This window comes from Lates calcarifer, linkage group LG5 (assembly GCF_001640805.2).
Source record: "Lates calcarifer isolate ASB-BC8 linkage group LG5, TLL_Latcal_v3, whole genome shotgun sequence".
NCBI classification, from domain to species: Eukaryota; Metazoa; Chordata; class Actinopteri; family Centropomidae; genus Lates; species Lates calcarifer.
In genome coordinates, this window is record NC_066837.1 from 16,238,713 (window position 1) to 16,264,582 (window position 25,870).

The 25,870-nt window shown below is 39.4% G+C and overlaps 2 protein-coding genes across 5 annotated transcripts; one reads left to right on the plus strand and one right to left on the minus strand.

The window, feature by feature from the left end:
* Window positions 1–423: 423 nt before the first annotated feature.
* On the minus strand, window positions 424–7,343 carry exoc1l (exocyst complex component 1 like). The gene is made up of 4 exons (XM_018695567.2): window positions 7,222–7,343; window positions 2,768–2,890; window positions 2,279–2,457; window positions 424–1,399 (listed from the first exon to the last, which is right to left on the minus strand). Exons 2-4 carry the CDS (start codon window positions 2,886–2,888, stop codon window positions 1,130–1,132), a joined length of 570 nt encoding a protein of 189 aa, XP_018551083.1. The 5' UTR covers window positions 2,889–2,890; window positions 7,222–7,343; the 3' UTR covers window positions 424–1,129.
* Window positions 6,750–25,565, plus strand: clockb (clock circadian regulator b). Of its 4 annotated transcripts, none has more exons than XM_018695563.2 (24): window positions 6,750–6,899; window positions 9,200–9,286; window positions 9,845–10,003; window positions 10,686–10,774; window positions 11,758–11,817; window positions 12,130–12,278; window positions 12,998–13,089; window positions 13,288–13,377; window positions 13,572–13,692; window positions 14,269–14,382; window positions 14,481–14,599; window positions 14,709–14,791; window positions 15,283–15,389; window positions 15,501–15,648; window positions 15,875–15,950; window positions 16,678–16,822; window positions 17,013–17,116; window positions 17,320–17,421; window positions 17,742–17,900; window positions 19,073–19,273; window positions 20,944–21,137; window positions 21,279–21,408; window positions 21,745–21,879; window positions 22,017–25,565. In XM_018695563.2, exons 4-24 carry the CDS (start codon window positions 10,758–10,760, stop codon window positions 22,371–22,373), a joined length of 2,703 nt encoding a protein of 900 aa, XP_018551079.1. In that variant the 5' UTR covers window positions 6,750–6,899; window positions 9,200–9,286; window positions 9,845–10,003; window positions 10,686–10,757; the 3' UTR covers window positions 22,374–25,565. The 4 variants fall into 4 exon arrangements, with proteins under 4 accessions (XP_018551079.1, XP_018551082.1, XP_018551080.1 ...); XM_018695566.2 differs by having other exon boundaries at window positions 21,748–21,879; XM_018695564.2 differs by lacking the exon at window positions 6,750–6,899 and adding an exon at window positions 7,026–7,364.
* The last annotated feature ends 305 nt before the right edge of the window (window positions 25,566–25,870 follow it).

Genomic DNA, 25,870 nt, shown 5'->3' on the forward strand with positions numbered 1-25,870 from the left:
TCTCATTTAAAAAAAACAAAAAACAAAAACACACAGCTTAAACTCCAATGATAAACACAACACTTACTTTTTGAAACATAATCTTAACTGTTGGTTGCTGTTTCCATTTGTATAAATACATCCATGGTTTAGCCATGGCTAGTCCCGTGGAAGTTTTATTATACATCCACGAAGTCTGCTAGTATAAAACCTCCAGAGGTGCGTCAAAGAACCAGATTTGTTCTTTCTGTTGTGACTTTTCTGATTGAGCAGTTTTAACCATGGATGTATTGGATGTACGTAAGAATGTATTATAAACTCTAATAATACATCCATGGCAAATTGTGGTCCTGTCCACTTGGGAAAAATAAAAACCCACAATAATTTTAAGAAAGCTCAGTGGTGGAACATGAGTATGTACATTTACTCAAGTATTTAAATACAAATTTTAGGTACTTTACTTAAGTATTTCTATTTTATGGTACCTCTACTCCACAGGCAAATATTGCACTTTTTACTCCACTACATTTATTTGACAGGCAGGTACTGGTTTGAGCTACTTTATTTTACTTACAGATCGTAAACTTCCCCACCTAGTTGCTAAACCCCAAATTTCATTGTCTCCTCAGTGGTGTGGTGCTGATTTAAGGCATAAGGTACCACTGGAGACAGGGAATATAACAGTGAGATACAAGGTACAAGGGCCAAGAGCAACACAAATACACTCCCATGGAAGTGATCAAAAATATTCAAGTGTTGAATCATGAAGTCATGATGAAGCTAAATACGGAGGAAGGCAAGGGGTTTGGAACGGTTTTATTTGGTCTCCATTTGAAATTCCCTTTTTTTTTTTTTTTACATTTGCTCACAGAATAGACAACAATCAAAAGATGATGAAAGCAGATTATGCAGTTCACAAATACCAAGCTGCTTGAAACTAGACGATATATTCAGCAGGACATTAATGCAAAAGATATTTCATGGTGAATAACTCCACATCAAAGCCTTGTACTGTAACAGAGGCAACAATGAGCCTACATTTACTCCACACCTCCTACTCAACACAAATTACAGTAATTCTGTGTCAGTTTCCCAACTAACAAATACACACACACCTTAATTGGCAGACACACAATCATTTTTCATTCCATTATGCATCCAACGGTACAGGGCACATGGATAGGCACACTAAATTTAATGCATAGAAGCATATCTGCGACAGAACAACACAGTCTCCTCTGTTGGAGTAGAAGGAGGTAGGCTTGATGTAGGCCCAGTCAAAGTTCCGCAGTTTCAGTGATCTCTGGCAGTGCTGATCACTGAGAGCAACCAGGGCACGCACAAAGGCATATTTGGCTGAGCAGCTGATGGCCGTCACCGTCCGCACTTTGTCAAAGTGCAGCAGGAAACAGGGGTCATCCTGGAACCACAGGATACAAGGACGCAGAATGAGATAGCATTGCTCATATTAAAAAATGTTTGTGTAAAACTTAAAACTTAAAATCAGAGGTGACACAGAGATTCAACAGTCATGTAAAATAACACAGTAGACACCAAATTAATTAACATTGCTTGACCGAAGAACTGGAGTCAGTTATATGAAAGTAGGTGGGCTGCTGGGAGGTGAAAGTTTGAATGACTTATTTTAATGTCGATAAAAGCATTAATTTCTCTGGAACACTAGATATTCTAAGTATCTACTACAGCTTTTTTTTTTTCATTTTTCTTTTTTTTTTTTGCATCAGAAGAATTGCATGCTGATGAATCTCCATGATTAATCCCCAGCTGTGAAAACTCAGTTGTTTGACTGATGAAATGTGGTTGAAAGCTTCAGATAAATTGTATAGACCTTGAGTTAAGTTTTTTGTTTAAATATCAAACTCAAATTTCTGCATTATTGAAACAGATAATTGAGGTTCACAATAAAATGGGTGTAGGGATATCTGTGTTGTAATGCTTATGCATTTTATTTATTTATTTAGGATCACAATAAGAGACAGTTGTTATTCCTTTTTTGGGTCCACAAAAGACACAGTAAGATAATACCGTAAAATAAGATAACACTGCAAAAATAATTCAGTTAGTTACTCTGTGAAATTACTGAAATTTATGATTTATTACAGTAATTATACAGAGTAAAAGAGTGACTAGGAACTTTATAGAATTTTATATTGAATAGCAAATATTATATTTTAACATTTAACATTTAAAGGATTTTATGTGGCATTCATTCCCACCATTCCTCTCTTTAAGAAATATATCAGTACTAAGCAAGTGAGAATTAAATCTGGTTAATTACCACATCAGGGTCCCGTCCGTCAACAAGAGTCAGGTCTTGCAGGGACCAGATCTCTGTCCTCCTGTAGCACTCCTGTATGCTGGAGCGTTTGGTGTGGGACTTCTTGGATCCAGATTTAAGGGATGGCTGAGTTATCTGACACTGCACTATACATAACTGCACCACTTTGTTTTTTCCAACTGCAGAAAAAAAAAGTTGAGTCGTGTAGAGATAAAGGCCCGTAAGACTTTACACAGTCAGTGTTCAATACAATAATAATACAAGGACATATACAGCATAATATCTGAGAGCTTCTTTAGAAGCAAAATAATATGCCGTACTGTACTATATCTGCAAAGAAAAAAAATCCATCATGAAGATTGTTGAATATTATAATCACTGAAAATTTTACATAAGGATTTATAGTGAGAGCACAAGATCCGATGTTGAATGGTCAAACATTTAACCCATAAAAACTGTGTTCAGTTTCTCAATAAGAAAACTGTATACCTGAGACACAAAGAAAATGTCTTCCATGCGGCGGCTCCTCAATCTCAATAAACTCCACCAGCCTCTGTTTTGCAGGTCGGAATAAAATTCTCTGCATCTCCTCCCTCAGAAGAGACGACATCACTGGAGAAAGGAAGAAGAGGAAAAATCAAAGCTGGGTGGTGAGTGAAAAGCCTCACAAAAACAGAAACGGTCAGAGATGAAGACTGCACGCAAAAAGAAAAGAGTGACAAGAGATGAGAAAATCCAAGAGAGAGAAGGATGATGAAGGTCGTGACACTGGACGACAGTGAAACCTGGCAGCGGTGGGGAGGGATGTGGCGATGCTTCCTCTCTGGTCAGACCGCGTGAAAATATGTGGTTGTGTGTGAAATGGGCTCTTACTCTTCGACACACACATGCACACACAGACTCCATTCTGCAACGTTCTTTCATTGAAGTACTCCCTTCATACAAACTGGCAAAGGAAGTATTTAGCAGAAAGGGAGCAATTAAAGGCCAATCTCTTCATCATTTTACCCTTTTATTGCTTCAATTAAGATCCATTATGATGATCCTGATATTGAACCAGGTTTCCTGCAAATATGGATTCCCCTCTTGGATTTGTATTTACTAGACTGAAGTGTATTTGACACAAAGCACAGACACACACTTCACCGCAGTTGCATGTGGTCATATGTTCCCTCACAACACACATAGACAGCCTTTCTCTTTCTTTCCATCGTCTCTCCGTCTCTCCTCCACTCACTCAGGAATAGACGTCGATCTATAATGTGGCACATTGCCCGATGTTTGTCTGTGATTAAACGGTTGTTGTGTGGGAAAAGGATGTCCCACAGCACTCTGCATGGTTTCCATTACCCTGTAGTAATTCAATCTCTGAGAACAGGTACAAGTGGGGTGAAGCACTTAAATGGAGGGGGTTTTACCAGGACATGAAGGATGCTACACTTCTTTAATGATCACGCCTCCACAAGGCAATTTGCTGGATGTATATACTGACAGACAGAGAGAGCATAATTTCACACTTCTGACCATGTTTTTTTTAAGTTCTAGTTCATGAGAGGTGGGTCAAAGCAGTAATGGAGGACTTTTCCATTTAAACAAAACCCACACCAGAACAAACCAGACCAAAGTGTTGATTTGATTTGTTAGTAGGAAAGAGTTTGGCTCCATTGGATTTGTCACATTTTATGAAAACAAAGACGAGTCACTCCACAGCTAAGTGCTTTATTATTGTTGTTGTTGATGGTTTTTGTGGGTGTTCACTTGAGAGGCTTTTTGCCTCTGAGATGGAAAGATGAGCAGATGGGCAGGAAGTAGGGAGGAAACACACAAGTGTTGAATCTCATGAATAACACATGAGGTTTATTGTACTTACTTATCATAAACTTTAACCCCAGTATGTCTGTCACGTGCATCAAAAGGATTATTATGTGCACGAACAACAAGAGAAATCCCAGAATTTGCACAAGAGTAGTTTTTGTAATGTGTGATGGAATGCACAAGAATAACGGCCACAATAGTTTCATATTCATATTTAGTGGAGATGCTTCATCATTATATATCTATATTTGTATATATGTATTTTTCAGAACATTTAGTGTGATGATTTATTTATGTGGATTTGTGAAAACATCAAGGTGAGTAGCTATCAACATCAATAGGAAATAAAGTTACAGCCATTATAATACTGTTAGGAGACAATATGGGAGGAATTTGAAAAAGAGAGATGCATGATTAAAGAGGACCAAGAGATGTTGTAATGTAATTCAAGATTAAAGTCAGAGGAGCAGGCAGCAAGGATGTGGAGTAAATCTGTGTAACACTGGAAAGCTGGATGAAGTAAAAGAAGCTGGGACAGAAGGGTAGGAAGAAGGAGATGCTGAGGAAGTGATTAAGGGAGATGCAGCAGAGAAAAAAAAGGCTGTCAAGACGTATAAGTGGCATGTGAAAAGTCAATGTCAAAAAGAAAAACAGGAGAGGAGACACAAATGATAAAGCAAAATCAGGGGGCGGAAATGTAGCAAAGGGAGCTGGAAATGGAAGACCTGAAGAAAAGAGAGCAGACAAGGTGAAAAAAGATGAGGCTGTGGAGAGGAATTAAGGGCTATATAATACAGATTATGCAGGGAAGGTGCAATGTGGGAAGCGAAAATGAGAAAGGAGAGAAAATAATAGATAAGAAAAGACGGAGAATCATTGAAAAGCTGATAACAACTAATCTGAACAAACCAGGAGAGAAAATGATGACAGAGAGTGAGAGGGAAAGTGAGGGGGCGAATTGAGTTCACAGAGAGGAAAGAAAATGAGGCAGAGAGAAATTCTGGGAAGGTGGAGTCAGCGGTATAATGAGTCCGAGCAGAGGGAAAGAATTAATGAGGTTGGCACCATTATACTTTAAGTAAACTAGAGGAGAGCTAATGAAAACACTTGTTTAATGCACAACAAGCCTGAGGCTGGAATTACAAGTGTGCCAGTGTGGAAATCGGAACACTAGCACCAAGTCCTGCTGTTTTCATTAAACACATACAGTGGATTATATATTTTGGTAATATTGTATTTTTGAGTTCTAATTGATGATTACCTCTCTCTAATTTGGTTCAACTGTTCATCACTTTTATGTGACTTATAAGATCACCTTGCCTGTTACATTCACAAGCTCATGACAATACTGCATGTCCTTGATATTATTCACCCAGCTACCTGCCTGTCACATCAGTGTACTTCTATGGCTGCATCTGTGCCCAATGAAGGGGGGTAGTAAGATGGCAGGTGTTGCATCTAGTGCATGCTGACCTCTATGTAAATGAACACAGGGGCCACGCAACACTGGTTTGACTTGCACACACATTTTGCTGCTTTTCACTCTAAAATGGTTAAGAATGAACAGCTTGAGTAACTGTATATAAACAGCATTGTTTTCATCTTTGAATAATTTAAATACAGGTGTTAATGGCTTGCAAGTGAAGGCTACACATTACTATATTAGCAGTGGTTTAATCCTGAACCTTTAATTTTATAGCCACTATATTATTTATGTGTCTCAATAACATAATATTCTGTCATCCATAAAGACAATAAACAGTATAAATAGCTATCACTTCAACCATATATATGTACATTTCTCTGCTGTGGGACTAATAAAGGATTCATCTCATCTTACTGCAGCCTTTACGTGACCAAACTTCAATGTAAGTTGTTTATCTTGTTCATAAATGTTGTATTTACACTGAAAAACATTGTTAAAATGTTTTAATCAATTATAGGCAACATTCACAGTAGAGCATAATTTATAATTTAATTTAATTTATGTAATTAAAGGTATGTCATTACAAATGACGCTGTCGTCTGGGGCAGACGAGATTAACATCAAATTCCATATTATTCCTCATAATAAAGGTTTCTAATGTTGCACCATAATATAAACTTGGGGGAACCTCGACCCAGTATAGGTGTAACGTCACGGCTAGTAGAGCTTGTGATTGGATGTCGATAAAAGGGGAAACCCCTTTGCCATCAGGCAGGGCCATCCCTGTCCCTACCCCGCTCTGCACCCTCCTGGCGACCATCCAATGTCACATTCACGGTCCATTCACTGCAACCTTCCCCCCCCCCCTGAAAATAAAACGAAGAATGTTTAAAATGTATACTAATATAACGGTAAAATATTCAAATAGTGCGGTATAAAGCGTTTTAAATCTGAGTATTATGTAAATGCTGTGATAAAACACGAATAATCACCACATCTGTGGCGACTATCTTTGTCATTCTCACTTTAAAATGCATTCATTTGCATGACAGGAATTAGAATCGCTACATTGTGGTTTTATTCTTTATCATATCAAAAACCAGGCGGTACTGACACAGTGGACTAGTCTGACTGGAAAAGCCACGAAAAAAAACAAAAACACGCGGAGTCATTTCCCTTCTGAAAGATCCTCTCTCGTTTTGCTGCTACTGTACTTGCAAAATAGTGCGCCCTACTGTCTCTATTGCGCATGACTGTACGTCGTAATATGAAGTAGGCCTCCTGTTTTTCTCCCCAACCCGGAGTCCTCCAGGTCCCCACCGCCTCGATGCAACGTTCAAGTAAGCAAAACGCGGAGGCTGCTGTCGATTATTCGCGAAGGTAAGGATAAAAAATGCAATATCCAAAGCCAGCGGTGGTCGCCGATAGTGAAATAGCACGGCGGCTGTGTTCGGTAAACGGTGTGCGAGTGTGTGTGTGTGTGTGTGTGTGTGTTTTTTTTTTTTTTTTTTTTTTTTAGCGTGCGGAAGCGGTCGGACTGCAGAGGAGGCTTCGGGACTGTTTCCGCACGCTTGAGGGAGAGCAAGGCCCAGTGACCCACATTCAGAGCAGCCAGTGTCTATGTGTACGAGTGGGCGAGCGTGTGCGCGTATCCCTGTCCGTGTGTGTGTGTGTGTGTATATATGTATGTGTGTGTACATACATCTGCCGCGAAAATGTTTCCACCATCGCTGGGTTCAGACGTTTCTCCGCCGCCGATATTTACGTTTTTGTCGGTTTTTGCGAGGATCTTGCCCCGCTCGGATGTTTAGGGCTCAGTTTTCTCGCGGTGTTTGCGGACCGACGGTAATATTTTCACAGATTATTTTGTCTCCAATGTCAGTTGTTGCGTGACAGCTTGAGGCTCGGCGCCAGCTTGCCCGAATAGACGCTGATATTCCTCCCGTTTATTTTACAAACGTGAAACGCTTTATCTGTCAAAACTGTGTCAGTCGGTGTTTGTGAGTGTAGCGGGAGGAAACGGGGCCAGTGAGAGCATTAAATCTCTGAGTTAAATGGGCAGTTTTCGGTAGCAAGCTTAGTTAGCCTGCTAGCTAGCTATATGGGTTGCTCTCTTTCGGTTGTATAACGAACACCTGTGGCACTAAAAAAGGTATATTAAACATGTTACCGTGCATATGTGATAGCTCTTGGTTGTTTTGGTGGACTGCATTACATTGTCGATATTGTCTATATTGCTAATATCACTGGCAGTAGTGTACAGTGGGCAGGATCGCCCAGTGAATATGCTCAGTCTTATGAGGCTTCACTTACTGGCCATGAGGAATACATGACTGTAGGTCAGGCCAGTGCCTACCTAAGAGGAGACCCGGGGACCACCATGGGGTCCTCAACGTGTTTCAACAAAAATACTTAAATCTCACTCTTATCTCTTACTAAAACTGGTGCATTGAGAGAAGCTAGCAGGGTGATAATGTTATCCAAAGGTGTTACTGTACCCACTGTGACCTTCCTGCCTACAGTCATATCTAACAGCAAAATCCTCTTAGATGGGGTTCACTGGGACACAGTAGCTGATCCAAGTGGTGGTCTGTTGTCCAACCAGTGTCTGACTGGGCGTGCTTGGCAGGCTTGAGAAGAGCACTTTCAAGACATCTTAAATTTCTGTATATGTGCTGTATAGTGCTGATTAGCTCATTCAATTAATCAGTTAGTTTATAGACAGAAATTTAATTGTCAGACACTTCAATAATCCAATAATCTTTTTAGTAATTTTTTGAGGCAAAATTGCTACCTTTTCCTGGTACTGACCTTACAAAGATGAGGACATATATGACAGTAAACTGTCAGACAAAAAAAGAATTATTTAAAGAGAAGATAATTGCCACATTAATTGATAATGAAAATAATCATTAGTTGCTGCCCCAAATTATTACTCAGTTAATTACTTTTCAAGCAAAGATGCTAACATTCCTCTTACAGCATCTCTGTACTGACAGCCTGTTGCTCTTCTTTATCTTATGTGACAGTAATATCTATATTTAAGTTTTATACTGTTTATTGAACATTCCCCAAGATGTCACCTTTGCCTCTGAGAAACTGTGATGGGCATTTTTCAATATAGACCAAATGAGTGATGATAAGTGAGAAAATAAGTGGCTGGTTACTTCTTAATGAAAACAATGGAGTGGAAACTATTAAACAGAAAATTAATGAGAAACTATTTTGATAATTAATTCGTTGTGTCAGTCATTTTTTCAGCAAACAAACCAAATTGAGTTGTGAATTGTTGTTCAGACCCCATCTTGAACTCATCTTGAGCTTCAGCAATTTTGACAGCAATTTTTCACTATTTTATTGACCAAACAATTGATTAGTTAATCAAAAATGTACTTGACAGATTAACTTATAATATGAGTAATAATTAGTCTTCATCTTGTAGTATGAATATGTTTTATATGTGGACTGTTATTGGACCAAACAAACAATTTGAAGATGACATAAGTGTTTTCCTAGTTTGTTGCAGTTCTCATTTCCTTTTTTTAACTTTCGGCAGCTAATAAATTCATATTCCCTATTGACTGCTAAGAATTTGCATGCATGGTAAACAATGAACACAGGCTGAGTGGTATGTTTGTCACTCAGTCCCGTTTTTTTTTTTTTTTTTTTTGCTATTGCAGGTTAGGTCTGGCTTACGTGTGTTACCAGTGCCTGGAATAATAGAATCTAAAACAGCTTCTTTTGCCTGCAAGGAGACATTCCAGAAAGTAAGTTAAAAGAAATTTAATGTACACTACACTACACAAAAGAACTTGGACTCCCCTCTCACAAAACGTTTCTGAAGTACCTTTTAGCAGTCTTTATTCATTTCATTTATTAGAAAAAAAGTTTAGAATTATTGTAATAAAACAGTTAGTGTCTATTTTTGAAACTGGGTCCAATTTAAAATATCCTGAATGACACATTGTAAAATTAATTAAAATCAGAAAAGGTGATCTGTGACACTGGGCAGTAGCCTGATAGGACAATAACATTATGTTAAGATTTATTTCTGTCTGCTCCATCTCATGATAAAATAGAAACTTGATATTCTACATGTGAAACAGTAGTAAAAATTGACAAGTTATAACCAAGGTGTTTTTTTTTCTGCACAGGACTTTTTATCTCATGAAAATCATAATTTATTAGCTGCATTTGTAACTGGACACTGCAAAAAGTGAATTTTCTTCAATATTCCTGTGGCAGTAAAAATGGAAAATTGCTGAAAGCTGCCTCCAGATCAACCCCGCGTGACCCAGTTTTTGTACTCTTGATTTCTCCTGCAGGTTTGTTTGACTACCATGTCTTTCCTGTGGTCTGGTGCCCCCTCATGACCCCAATGACCTCAACACCAGTTTTGACCGTAGAGTCGGCTTTGACCCCAAACCCTTTCTACGACCCCTGAGAAAATACATTAACTGACCACGTGCATAAGCTGCAGTGGGGTAAGAAATGACTACACACATGCAGAACTGTGATAATGATGTTAAATGAAACGTATGTTATAGTGTCTTTCTGACCACAGGTATGGTCATCTTCTCACATCTGTGTTATGATTTATTTTGCAGTAAAGTTGACAATAAAAATATTAATCAGTTGGGTATTGCAGTATAAAAATAGCTGCTATAGTAAACCGATTATCTGAACACTTTGAGAATGTGATAGTGATTGTGATAGTGTTGGAGAATGATGCACTGGATGGAAAAAACATGTTAGAAATACTAAATCTGCTTGTCTATGTACAGTGCACACATAAATACATACATTCTTGTTTTTTTATTGCATATATCAGTAAGGAGATTTAATCAAGTTGATCTAATTCTGTAGGCTTGGCCTATTCTCCTTAGAGACCTGATCAGTTAACCTGTTTGTCAAGACGAGTGTGTTTTGTGTGCATGCGTGCACACAGTTATGTTAAAATGAAAACAACTAATTAGGGGTGGGAATCTTTTGTCAGTGTCACGGTTTGATTTTATTCAATAGAATGAAAGGCAATACTGTTTTCAGGCTCTTCCTGCAGTGCACTGTGTGCCAAACCATTCACTAATGTTTTCACTGCACTGAATTGGAATATAAATTACAACTGGTGCTTAAGCTAATACAGTACTTGTTTTTCTGTCTCTCCAGGTGGTCTTCCAAATGCCTACCTCACGCCTAAAGAGCAATTCACTCCAGCCACAGCCCTGATCAGCAGCCACCATGACATCAAGCATAGGGTATGGAACAAAATGAACATACACACAGTACATTGATTGGAACATTTATAGGTACACCTATCCATGTTTTTGTTGAGTTAAAGGTAGTTTGTACAGGACTACATCATATTGGGAGGGTTAGGGTTATTTACACACATGGGGAGGCTGAATATTAGGAACAACCCTGAACATAATGCAGTCCATGTAAAACACCACCACCAACTATGGCCACAGTGCTAAAACATAGAATTGAATAAACACCTCCATGACATTGTCAACAAAGGCTGGCCATTATAGGCATCATAAAGGTAGACTTAATGGCAGAACATTGCAGTTTTATTGGATTGCATTAGATTGTACAGGTGCACCTAATAAAGTCATAAAAGACATGCATATATACTTAAACAAATATAAAATATGCCTGGATATGTAGGTTTGCAAAAACATAATAGTGTTTTGATTATTGGCTATTGAAAATAGAAATATTATTATTATTATTATTATTGATAAATTGCATGCCACAATGAAAAATCTTGAGAGAACACTGATTTTTTTTTTCTTCTTGCCTTTTGGGCCACTGAAGTAGTCAAGTTTAAAGATAATAAATTATAGTTCCAATAAAGTCCATCCAGTACAAAATATTGTATTGACCTATATTAACTGAAACGTGGGCAAGAGCACGCCTTGTTGCACAAATGCGCTCGTAACCTTCTTGGCAAGCAAAACACATTCCTTCTCTCTATCTCTCTCTCTCTCTCTCTCTCTCTCTCACACATACACACACACACACACACACACACACACACACTCTTTTTTTGTGTGTGTGTGACCTAAAAATAAACCTGCTCCTGGCATGTAGGAATCCTCTCATTAGCCAACATCCGTCATTAACTATTATTAACAATGCATATCTGCTTTCGAGTGGCCAACAAATGTGCACACACAGGAAAACAAAAAATGAGCTGGTAAAAACTCTGTTAATACTTTTTTTCCCCCTCCTGTAGGGATGATTGTAGCATCTTTGATGGGTTGATGGAAGAAGATGAAAAGGACAAAGCGAAACGGTAAGCTAGATTTAGATGGTCAGTAATGGTATGTGTTTAATATCAGTACACCAATCCTTCTCATAAAATATCACATGGTATTTGAAGGATTGTATCATGACCACACCTACACTTGTAAATCGGTATGAGAAAGTTTTTACCTCCTGTAGAGAATCTATGGTGTAAAAACAGCGTTTCCAAGGTCACATGACACCTGACACATCACATCATACAGCTGCTCATTTTCAGGGCGGTTGTGTTTTTTCTGGACAAAAAAATCTATGACTTCGTAACATTAAGAATATAATTTATCACTGTGTTTTGGCATTGTAGCGTGTCCCGTAACAAGTCCGAGAAGAAACGGAGAGACCAGTTCAATGTCCTCATCAAGGAACTTGGCACGATGTTGCCGGGCAACACCAGGAAGATGGACAAGTCCACCATCCTGCAGAAAAGCATAGACTTCCTGTGTAAACACAAAGGTCAGGGCTTGCTACCATCCTCACCTTACTTCCTGTGTTTATGTTTGGCACTTCATAGGGCGGACACTTCTTGTTCTATATTTACCTATATCACTCACTCCTGTGTGCACTGCTGTCAGTGCTTACTTACTCTCATTACTAGAGCTTGTTGGTAATAAATATTTTTAGTTACACTTTACATTATTAACTTTTTATGAGACATGGGTACTGGGTAAATTACTCTTAGATTAAGTTTAACCTTCTGACTGTGTATTGTTGACATAATGTGTTATAATTAATAATTATACCATTCTTAAATTTAATGTTCAAGCTGCTTTACATCTACATCCTCTCACTGTCTCTCGCTCATAACCCTATCAGATCACCTGAATACAGCAATTCCTTTATGCTGAAACATTTAATTACTGCACATGGGTTACTACTCCTTTTAATCATAGTTCTTATTGCTGTGCATGATAATTAACTATCAGCTGCCACTGCGCTGGTGCACTGTGTTATCTATTGTTCTGTTTAACTGCCTTGTTTTCACTCTTGAGTCTTGATGGGAGATGCATTTTTGTACTATGGCCTGTGTTATTGCCTGCTGTGTTTTTCTTTTGAGTCTTTCATGTTGTGTCACCTCGCCATGTTTTCCTCTCTTGACTTTCTTTTCCTAATAGAGCTCTATTTTGTTATTTCTCCTTTTAAAAATTACATTTTCTTTTTCTCTCCTTCATCAGAGATCGCAGCTCAGTCAGAGTCGAGTGAGATCAGGCAGGACTGGAAGCCTCCATTTCTTAGCAATGAAGAGTTCACCCAGCTCATGCTGGAGGTCAGAAAACTCACATTTTTACTGCTGTTCACTAATTCACCTCAAAAACTTCTTTATCATTTAAACAAAGTCAACAACTTTTTGCCTTTGAATTACAAATTTTAATCTCTCCTGATTTAAACGTCATGACAACCTCCATGTTCTACTTATTCTACTGCTGTAGACCAACATATCCCCCTTTTCCTTTTTGTCTATCAGGCCCTTGATGGGTTCTTTATAGCAATAATGACTGATGGGAACGTCCTCTATGTCTCTGAGAGTGTCACCTCACTACTAGAACACCTACCGGTGAGTAACACTGCCTCTCTCTTTAGCCTGGTATGTATAAGCCATCAAACTGTATTGTAGGACAAGGAAAAGGATTTTGTTTTGTTCTTCAGATTTAACTTGTCAGAATGACCTGTGTGCCCTGAATGGGGTTTGGCCTTTCTCATGATTTGTGTGTGTGTGTGCTGTCATGCACGTATGTGTGTGTTCCTTAGGCGGACCTGGTGGACCAGAACCTGTTAAACTTCCTGCCAGTTGGGGAACACTCCGATGTGTACAAGGCTCTGTCCACGCACCCCACCGACCCTGAGAGCCTTGGCTCAGATTACCTGAAGAGTCAGTAACACATTTTACATTTTACACTATACTGGCTGCTTGTTTTAAACATTATCTAATAATTGTATTAATTGTATATAACTGTATTGTGAGTTTGCTGGTAAATGGTAATATCATTCAATTTAACATTTACTTATTATCTGTTTTTTAAATTCATATAAATGTGATTTGAGAGCCTTAATACCCAGAGAAAATGAGATGGAAACAAAACAGGTTAAACTGAAAACCCACATTTATTGTTTAAATAGTGTTATGTTTTCATAGCCCTGTAGCTAATTTTGTTAGTTTAGTGTCAATCCTGCCCTATTTATCTTTTGTTTGTTAGGCAGCAGTTGCATATAATGCAATCATAGCCCTGAGCCTGACTGAAACAAAGATCCACAGTTAATTCTGAGTGCAGCAACATGCATCAACACAGAAGCCTAAAAATACCGGTTTATTTTTTGCACGATGCTTGGGGATCATTGTCACTATTTGATCTTGATTTCCTTCCTGCCATGAAACATTTTGAAGAAGTGTTTTTACTGGATGTCACTACATTTTTATTTTTCAGTAACTTATTTTTTTTCTCTTCAGCTAAGAACCACATGGAGTTCTGCTGCCATATGCTACGAGGGGCCATTGACCCCAAAGAACCCCCCGTCTACGAATATGTTAAGTTCATTGGCAACTTCAAGTCCCTCAACAATGGTAAGTTTTTTAATTGTAGTCATTGCATTGCATTGCCAAACTATGGAGTCATATAGAACCACTATGTATATTCCTTCACTCTGTTCTCTGTTGTGTAGTTCCCAATGTTGCGAGGAATGGTCTGGCAGGAGTTTTACAGCGGTCGTTACAACCTGCGTTTGATGACCAAGTGTGCTTTGTAGCCACAGTGCGACTGGCCAAACCTCAGTTTATCAAGGTATGCTGCAGACTCACACACTCACATGCAAAATCATGCAGTCATTAATTAATTATTTTATCTAATATACCTGCTCTCTCCTGTTGTTTTTTTGTTTTAATATTCATAGGAGATGTGTACAGTTGAGGAGCCCAATGAGGAATTCACCTCCAGGCATAGTTTAGAATGGAAGTTCCTATTCTTAGACCACAGGTAAACACACAAACACATGCATGCCACTGTGCCCCATCAGGAAAGCTTGTAGGGCGGTAGAATAGTTGGATTAGGGAAGGTATGAATATAAAATAGATCATGAATACAACGGACAATAAGAAATTGACACCATACTGGTAAGCTGTGAGTGGGAGTCAGGGTTTGAGCTTCTCAGGCTCCCTGATTGTTTGTTGTGTCTGGCCAGCGTGGCCATTCTGAAGAACTAGAAACAGTTTTGACTTCTACAAGGTCAGATAACATTCATAAAACAAGATTTATAAGAGTATAACCTGAACATCACAGTTACATGATACTAATTTCTTTGAGAAGTGAACATTTGAGCTGCATCACGTTTGTTTTCCTTTGATTCATTCCACCAAAGCCTAAGACCATTCAATTGATCTAGGTCACTTTCACTTTTGAGCCCCAGGTCTTTGTGCCTACCCCTATGTGTTAATATTACTTATAATTATGCCTTTACCTCTTTTCAGAGCTCCACCAATCATAGGCTACCTGCCTTTTGAAGTTCTGGGAACATCAGGGTACGACTATTACCATGTGGACGACCTGGAGACACTAGCCAAGTGTCACGAACACTGTGAGGGCTCGCGTTTATTCACTTTTTTTGTAAGGAATTCTTTGTAAAAACCTTTCTCTGCTTGTTTCTAAAATCTCTGCTCTTGTCTGCCTCTGTCTCTCTCCTGTTCAGTGATGCAGTATGGTAAAGGGAAGTCTTGCTACTACCGTTTCTTGACTAAAGGTCAACAATGGATCTGGCTGCAGACGCATTACTACATCACCTATCACCAGTGGAACTCTAGACCTGAGTTTATAGTCTGCACACACACAGTAGTCAGGTACTGCAGCTGAATGCTGTCTCATCTGCCCTTGTTCTCTGTATCTTTTTATGTATCAGAATTTTTTGGTTCTCATCATTAGATATTTCCAGACAATTGTGAGGAGCCTGTATTAATGGCTCCTCACATCCACTGCTATGATTGCTTGATGACACAGCATTTCTAAATTTCACTCTCTTACTCTGTAACGGGTTGTCCCTAAAAACCTTTTTTGTCCACAATGCAGCTATGCAGAGGTGAGGGCAGAACAACGCAGAGAGCTGGGTATTGAAGAGTCTAACCCAGAGGTCACCGTGGATAAGGTGAGAAATTGCTATAAGAAATCATCTACACTGATGTTTTTATCAATGCGTGATCTGTATTATTAAAGTAATAACAATACAGTATGTCATGTATATAAAAGAATATATTAAGCATAATATATTAAGCTTCATCAGGAGACATCATATGATTAGGTTTGTCACAAGGCTAACAATGTAAAGCCCAAAAACTTAATAATATATAAAAGTTTCAAAGAACAGGAAGTGAAAGGCCTATTTTTTCCTCCATTTTGTTATTCATTAACGTCTGTCAGTGAATTGCCACTGCCTATTAACATTTCTTACTTGTTACATTGTCTACAAATCTCTGTTGTTCTCTGATGTTGTGTCAATAACCAGGGCTTTCCCTTTGGCCAATGAATTTGGCCATCAAGAGGAAAACAACAAATAAATCCAACTTTGAATGGAATTCACTAACTGATACAACATAAGGACAGTGGTTGTTAATCTTGTTAATATTAATCCAGTTATATTTGTTAATAAATTACCCTTTTGGCATGTCCATCTAATGGCTGTTGATTGTATGTTTTGGTAGGATAGCAGGCTAAAGCACCGGCAGTTTATTTACTGTATGCTGTTGTGTGTTCTGTCAGATTTAATGGATTTTATTGTGAGTGATCCATTGACCCATCAGCCCTGTCATTTCCAGCTATATGCAGTTTAAGGTCGGCTATCATGTGCATTTTTCCTTTTACCTCTCTGTGTTTAGAGTCAGGACTCTGGCTCGGAGTCACAGCTGAACACATCCAGCCTCAAGGAGGCTCTGGAGCGATTTGACCACAGCCGAACACCCTCAACCTCCTCACGGAGTTCCCGGAAATCCTCATCACATGTCTCCGACAACACTTGCACTTGTAAGGACACACATACACACACACACAGACAGTTGAATATACATGTAATATTGATCAGTTACACCCTTATGTATCCTCTAAAGAGGAGTCATTGAGACATTAGTTCTGGAGTTAATGGGATGACGAATCCCTGCAGTAAGGTGATATGATACAGTCAGCGTGGCCTGAATCAATGATTCTTTCTCTGCAGCAACAGCCTCCAAGCTACACATGGACACGGCCACGCCTCCTCGGCAGTCACTAGCCTCCACCATGGAGATGACATCACAGCGTCGCTCATCCATCAGCAGCCAGGTAAGACGTCATTGGCCAAAAACAGCTAATAGCAAACCCTCACATGCTGTTTGTACAGAGGTTGATTTTTGTGAATAGGAGGAACACATACAGAAATATAATAAAATTCGCTTGTTGATTTTTTTTTTCATGATGCACTGAGGGTTAAGGAAATTAATACTTTTCATTTGTCATAATACTGTTGATTACCTGTGTATTTGCAGTCTATGAGCTCTCAGACCACAGGCCAGAGTGTGACTCCAGGCATGATTACTCAGCAACAACAGCAGCAGCAACAACCACAGCAGCTACAGACAAACGTACAGGTGAGATTGATGGTTCTATATTTGGGTACTTTAATCACATAATAATGTTTTGTAGAGTGGAGTTGAAACTATCCATCAATTAATTGCTTAAGTGCTTTGGGAAATTGTAATTTGGTATTTTTCACTATTTTCTGCTATTTTATATAATGATTGGGGAAAATAACAGACTAATAAATAATAAAAATCATCCTTAGCTGCTGCCCTACCATGGAGTTGCCAGTCTTTTTTAATGAACACCAGAGCATGAGTTACTGCTAACCGTGCATACACAGTTGATACTGCTGAAGTAAGTGACCTGTTCTTTTTCTTTCCACCCACAGCCGGTGATGGAGTTCTCGGCGCAGGTGAACGCCATGCAGCACCTGAAGGAGCAGCTGGAGCAGAGGACCAGATTGATCCAGGCCAACATCCAGAGACAGCAGGAGGAACTCAGACACATCCAAGAGCAGCTGCAGAGAGTCCAGGGACAGGGCATACAAGTAAGATATAGACACACATGATCAAGGCAGCATGATTTTACAAGGTTAAATGTAGATTTTCATACAAATAGGCATTTAATTTAGGTTTGGTTTTTTCTAATTATTTCTTTTGCTAAAATGTGATGCTTCGTACACACGTAGTCAATATGGAGAGGCGCTATCAGAAGCTTCTGTGACCCAGACTTATTTAACAGCCTGGCAACATGGCAGAGATATTCCCTTCTAACGTTTTTAAGCAAGCTGCAAGAGTTGAAGCCCATGGCTATAAATCAATACATGAACACGCTTCTGGTTCTACTACTCCTCTGACACTGACAATTCAAGGTGGTATTAGCTGCTGGCTGACTGACAGGCTAGCTAGCTTCCGATTCCTGCATTAGCTGAGACAGCAAGCATGATGAGAATGTAGGTGGGGGGTGGTGGGAGGGGGGTTTAGTCTATAGTTAACCGTCTCAAATGTGACATTTATATAGTTTCTCACCATTTGAAATCTTCTCTTTCTTAGTTTTTATTTCTCTCCTCCCTTCATCTCTCTTTGTCTCTTTATTCTTCAGTTTCACTTAGTTAGGCTTGGGCAGACGAGTTACTTGATAACTGATAATTATAGCACTGTATTTTGTAAAATTATATGCACAGTATGTCTTTACACGTCAGCAACACTTTAACAGCAAAATAAAACATTATATTCAAACAATAAACCATAGAGCTATTTCAGTTTACTGAACAGGTTTATTTTGCTAACAGCATAATTGCATACAGACCTTTTTAAAAGTCATTTTGTCTTAACAACAGTCATGATCATAGCAGTGACATTTAGGTTTCTCCCTGTGATGGTTTTGAAAAATCACTCACTTGAGCAACTCGCACGCAACCTCTCTTTTTTTAAGAGTCGCTTTATCATTCTTTGTCTTTTCCTGTTGTGTTGTACCAGCCTTTGCCTGACCTAGATCACAACTAGAATCATGCATTATGTATTATTTTTGTTCTATTCAAAGGAAACTGCAAAAACAGATTCACATGTGTAGCCTGTATAGAGATTTTCTCTCAGTAAATTATTCTGTCATTACAATAAGCACATATTGAGATTGGGTAAAAGAAATGTACAAGAATAACTGCATGCAGCGTACGCCCAGACCACTGTGGGTTGACTTGTGGTGTTTTGATTGTGACAGATGTTGCTGCAGCAGCAGGGTGGAGCAATGAACGTACAGCTCCCTCAGGTGGGGTCGGTCCAACAGACGACTACTTTGACTGGACAGGTCCAGCAAACTACAATTAACCCCGTCCATTCAGGAACTCAGCAGCTCACCATCCAGCAGCAGGCACCTCCCCCTCAGCAAAGCCTGCAGCAGCAGACCAACGCCCTAACACAGGTGGGGCATACACACACACACACACACACACACACACACACACACACACACACACAGGCACAGATGCTCCTTTCCTTTGTGCTGATTCCGATCAGACCAAAATGTGATAACTGAATTTTGCAAGATGATGAAAAAAGATGTGAAAATGATTCAGAGTGAAGACTATTTATAATTTTCTTTGAGCTGCAGATAAACAACATATGCTATATTCAGGGTCATCTGAGATCAGGGATGTCATGAGAACTTTTGACACTGTTGGTCACATTTATGTGGAGAATTTCTCCAGTTACACAAACACGTCACTGTTCTGTAGAGTTGTAATGTTTACACTCATTCAGATGACAGGAAGAGCCCCAGGGAATGCTGTGTGTGGTTAATCATGTGAGACTTCACAGAATACTCACAGGGACACCTAGTGTAAAGCTTACATAGCCATATTTAAAGTGGTCAGATGCACTGTCTATATTAACCCGTTTAATCCCAAATTTTTCCCTGCAAAATAAATGCATACATTTCACTTGTTAGATCTCCCTAACACATAATATGAATGAATTTCTTCATTTCATGTTGGTTATGTTAGTGAAAATGTAGGTTTTATACTTGGCAACAATTGTTGCTGGTGGGATACCGCATAGACTAAATTTACACAAGTTCTTCAATTTGACCTATTTACACATATAAAAACAAGAATAACACTAACATGTGTAACATATTATAACTAGGCATGGTTACAAGTGTGTTCAGCCAGACCAAGGACCACACTTGGGCCCTGTCCTAAGCCAGAAGCAAGGCTCCATAACTTGTACCCAAACCGAATTGGTTTGCCCCTGATAAACTGCTTGCAGCCATGCTTGCCATAATAGGGTATCATGCTTTCATCAATTGATAGGTGTTTTGTGTGTGGTATGATCTTTTCGCACTTTGTAGAAAGGGTCGTTTGTAGCCTTTGAGTTATCCACCAGATGAATTGAGGCCATTATCTCATCAAAACGGTTCCTTCTCATTGCATTTGAGATGGTTTCACTGTAGACATCAGGGTCATATGGCCAATACATGTAAATATTTCAGTTATATCTGTTAATTAAGGTATTTTCCTTACTACTAGTTTTAGGCAGACATCTCCTTCCAGAGGTGCAGGTAGGAAGGAAAGAGGCCTGGTCATGTGACCATTCACGCTAGTTACATGACATTGATACAATTTAGAGGAGACTGTATTCTTTATTTTAAACTTACATTGCTACCCAAAGCCAAACCACACTTTAGAGCTTCAGAAGTTAAAAAAATGACTGGAAACAATTGTTGCTGGAGGATTAACAGGTTAATACAAAATCAAGCATACCGTACACTAAGCCCAGTTTGTGTCTCTCCCAGCCTACCACCTTTTAAATAGACATCTTGCTACCATAGATAAACATCAAAGTGCTGAAAATGGTGGAGTTTCATCTTAAGCTTATTTTCATTCTGTCTTCCCATGGTTTTATGATCTGTTTAATGTATTTTAAGCTCTGTTCAAATTGGGAATTTACCATTATTAAATAAAATGGGGAAGACTGAAGAAATAAGGGAGAATAATTCACAAAAAATAGACCCACCTCTAGTTTTTCTACTCTGTTTCAATAAAGAAATGTATGTCATGCCCTTCCCTCTTTTTCTACTTTGCCCATCTCCAGCCCCAACGTCAGCCCCAGCAACCTGCCCAGGCTCAGCCCCAGACCCAGGGCTCTGTATCTGCTCCACTGTACAACACCATGATGATTTCCCAGCCAGGGCAGCCCAACGTGCTGCAGATCAGCACCAGCCTGCCGCAGAACAACACACCGCAAGGCACAACCGTGGCCACCTTCACGCAGGACCGACAGATCCGGTGAGAAGACAAAAACCAAACCTGATACTCACAGAATTACTACTCCTTAGTAACCAGAATCCATGTCTGAGCCTTTTAAGAATAGTAAAAACTACTTTGATTCATGGACGCTGTAATACATTTTCTTTTCACCCTCTCCAGGTTCCCAGCAGGGCAGCAGCTGGTGACCAAGCTGGTGACAGCCCCAATGGCATGTGGTGCGGTCATGGTGCCCACCTCCATGTTCATGGGACAGGTGGTCACCGCATACAACCCCTTTGGTGGGCAACAGGTAAGGACACAGTCATATGACCCATAGAGAAACTAAAGAAAAGGATATGGGGAAGATCAGGAATGAGCATGACTCTGAACATGTGTGAGGCACATTACTGTCCAGCTGCTCAGTGCCGACAGATTGTGGCTGAAGCGTGAGGCCCTGGGTGAGGGTGTTAAATAACATACATTTTTAAGCTAAGTATTGGTGGGAAAAGTTGGCTTGATTTGAATGGCACTTTTCCTCTGGGTAAATGAGGGGTTAAATTAAATCCCAAAATGAAGCCTCCTCCTTTTTTTTTTTTTTTTGACTGTATGCCCCTGTTGTTCTGTGTTAACGCCTGTGTCACATCAGCAGGGAGGTCAGACTCAGACCCTGACTCTGCAACCAGCCCAACCACCTCAAGGTCAGCCTGACGGCCAAAACCAGACAGCTGTGGTGGCTCAGAGCGGCCAGCAGGGGCAGCAGCAACAACAGCAATTTCTGCAGGTATCACCAGAGGGCAGCAAATATCATTGATTTAAATAAGTATTTGTTTACAGAATCTATATATTTGTTAGCAGTTTAAAGGATGAAGAGTATTAACTATTTTATATTCTATTATTCTTGCACTGTTCTTCTGTTAGGGCCCTCGTCTTCTTCACGGTAACCAGTCTACCCAGCTGATTCTGCAGGCAGCTTTCCCACTCCAACAACAGGGCACATTCACCCAGGCAACACACCAACAGCAAACACAGCAACAACAGCAACAGCAACAGCAGCAGCAGCAGCAACAGCAACAACAGCAAAGGCAACAGCAGCAGCAACAGCAACAACAACAACAACAACAACAACAACAACAACAACAACAGCAGCAGCAGCAGCAGCAGCAACAACAATCTCACCACCAGAGGCACCAGCAGCAGCTGAAACCGCAGCCCCAGAAACAGCAGAAAGCCCCATCATCGCACAGGACTGATAGTGTCAGCAGCCAACCACAGTAAAAATCTGGAAGGAGAATGTGTGAAGTAAGAAAAACCTGGGGAACTGAAACTCTTAAGGGATTGCTGCAAAACATTTGTATTCGTCGTATGGCTGCCTCAAACTTCCTTTTCCCCAAAAATCGCTGCCCTCCCTTCTTCCAAATGAAAGAAATGAATCATAGGAAAGAGGAAAGCTAGTGAGTCAAAAAGGAACTCACTGAGGATTGTCACCATGGCAACAGGATGGATTAAAGTCCCCTTTTCCCTCACCAGAGGCGGAGATGTGAGGGAGCTCCGGTCTCCGTGGAAAACCCTCCAAAATCCAGAGAACACCTTATTGCCACGGTAATGACGGACTCTTTTTGAAGGTGTGTCAAAGTGGACTGACCTTGTACAGATTTACTGTATGATAAAAAGAAAAAACTTGTAAATATCCAGTATAGCCTAACAGGAAACAGAAATGTAGTATTTTATATGATTGCATGGAAAGAATAACTGTGTAAGCTTTTATTAGTCGCTTTTGAAAAATGAATTTTTACTTTGTTCAAGTGTTTTCTGGTCAAAAACTGAGCAATGAGGTGCTCATCAAGGACCCCCCCCCTCCCCCTCCCCCCACCTCTCTAAAAAAAACAAAAAAAAACAAAAAAAAAGGAAAAAAAAAAACAAAGTCCAAAATAAGGCTTTAAAATTCCGTTTGTTTAAAAATGGTTGGGCTTGGGTTTTTTGTGGGATTGTGTTTTTAAACACTGTGTCTCTGAGACAAAAATGGCTCTTTTTAACTTTGTAATCACAAATTATGTTTGGCAAGAAACTAGATTACAGTTTAACTGAATTATTTGCAGGATGATCTCTGTACGTATAACGGGTTTAGTGATTCCAAGTGCCAATAACATAGTCAATTATGTTTTCGTTTTTTTGTTTTTTTTTCGAGCAGACTATTCAAAGGCGTATATATTTTCCATCAAAATATTACCCCTAATAAAGTTAATACGTGTGTATATAGTGGGGATTATTTTTTAACAGTCAGAGAGCCCTATACGTAACAAACAGTATATCCTCAACCTCCTGAAACTTTAGCACTTGATGTGGTTGTGTACAGTAAATCACTGTCGAGACCTAGTTGTTTGTAATCTGTGGTGTGATTCTGTGAGCTAATGTGTGTTTTTGGGAATACAATCTTTGTGTGTGTGTGTGCATGAGTGGGCATGAGTGTGTCTGTGGTTGTGTGTGTGTGTGTATGTGTGTGTTTGTCGCCCCTTGTGTCTTACAATAATTGACTTAGTAAGGGTTTGAAGTTGCTGGATGGTACTCGTACTCTCAGGAATGTGGAAAGTTTTGCTTCTGCCTCAGTCTGGAACCAGACCAGGAAGGATTAGACAGTGATGCTGCAAAGACCAGAGGAAAAAGTGTCACAAAGGGTGTGGTGACTGAATCAAGTCTGACCCAGATTTCTTAGAACCTTTGTGTTTCCTTATCAAAGAGGAGTGAAAATATTAAGGTTTTTTTATATATATAGAGGGGGGGAAGGATGGGGGGTCATTGAGATAAAGTAGAGCAGAAATATTAATATACACTCAGTTTGAAATTGACTGACTTCATTGTACCAGCGAACCCGTCTCATGGTCTTCTGTATCATCAGTGTATCATCCTTCTCTCTCTTCCTAGGCCTCAGAAACCCTCAATGCAGTTCAGTTCTCTTGTCTCTCAGTTCTCAAACAGCAGTTAAAAAAACAGGACTGGGCCCAGATCCATTATAAATTCAGATGGAAATGGGCTCAGCTCCTGTACTACACTTGTAAGCCATATCAAACAGAAAAGCCTTGGATTGGAGGAAGTATAATGGTTGGCAAAGGAGCATTTAGAATGTGTTGTTTTGTCTCAGAGCGTAGTAGAAAGACTGTGTGTGGGTGTGTGTGTTTGTGAATATAGCGTCTCCTCTTCTTGATCCTTCTTCTTGTATCACTCGGGGGTCAGTATTGGTTTCCCCTGGCGATAGCCAATCAGTTCTTGCGTTGCAGTATAAAGAAATAATTGTAATATTCAAGAAACTTCCTCTGAGTTGGGCTCAGTATTCTGCAAGCCCATGTGTGGGACAGCTCAACTTGAATACCTGTTTGTGTGAGAGAAAGAGTTTGTATGCATGTTAACTGTCACTGTAACCCCATTATATTTTCATATGAAAATAGATGTGTGACTGGGAGAAGGATGGATGTAGAGCATTGGTCACCTGTCAGGATAAGATGGGCACTGTTATTGTTTTACAGTGACAGACTGCTCAACAAACACTTATCACAATAACTACACATCAGGCCCATCTCAAATAGTAACCCTCAGAAATGTATTTTTAAATTAGATAAAATAGCCATTTGTGTGACTTAACAGGGACAAAATCCTCTTCAGTCTTTCCACAAAACATAAATAGTTAAAAGATTTTACAGTGAGGGTCTTACTATTCGAACCAGGTCTTCCACCCATCACATAGCAAATATAGATCCTTTTATAGACTAGTTTGTGTTAAAAGCATCACTCTAAAGGGTAATGTTGAAATGTTTATAGTTTGTGTCACTGATACCCAGCCCAAAGAATGTAAAGGTGTTTTAAAGAGACTAATGGATGTTGTAACTGTTGATTATGGAGAACCTTTGACAGGCTTTGTGATGAAGGAAAACAAGGGGTGTGAGAGAAAATCATGTTTCTTACTGCAAGAATCCACAATCTGAAATCTGAAAATACAATCTTATTTACAGGCTTTTGCATTGTAAAAGAACCTTTGAATGTTTCACCATTACACACTTTGTTTTTGTTTTTTTTTTTCAACAATAATGTTCTGACGTGGTTGGAAAACAAAAGTTTGAGGTGTAGGATATTTGAAATAGGATGCCACTGACAAGACAGCAAGGCCCCCCTCCACACAGATACACAGATCACCTTTCCACTACACAATTTGGTTCTAATGAGTCCTAGTTCTAGTGTAATACTGTACACACACACAAAGCTAAGAACACCAGTATTCAGTGTAAAACGGTGCTATGCTTACCTGTACTGTATGTATGTATATCCCTTCTTCTGCTCTTGAACTGTGCTCCTTTATCTACCCCCAAGTCAAATGTAATAATAATCAATATTTTCAAGCAAAATGTTTGCTATTATTATAACCCTCCTCTCCCCTCTTGGTCAATTTGAAAATAAAACAGTTGCAAATATTATATGTAACACATGTCTGCTGTAATTCTCCTGTGTTCTGGTCTATTAACCACACTAGCAGTGTTTCTCGAGATGGCAATGTCACTCTACCACCAAATATTTCAACACAACCGATGTTATATTTGTTTGTTTTACTGTTGTTTGTTTGTTTTGGAGGGTTTGAGTGAAAATGTATGCTAAACTAAGGTGGTGAATGTGGTAAACATACCTGCTAAACATCAGCATGTTAGTGTGTCTGAGTGTTTTAGCATGCTGACATCAGAAGATGTCAGCATGAAACAGGAAAATGACAAAGGAAATGGACACTTTCTGAT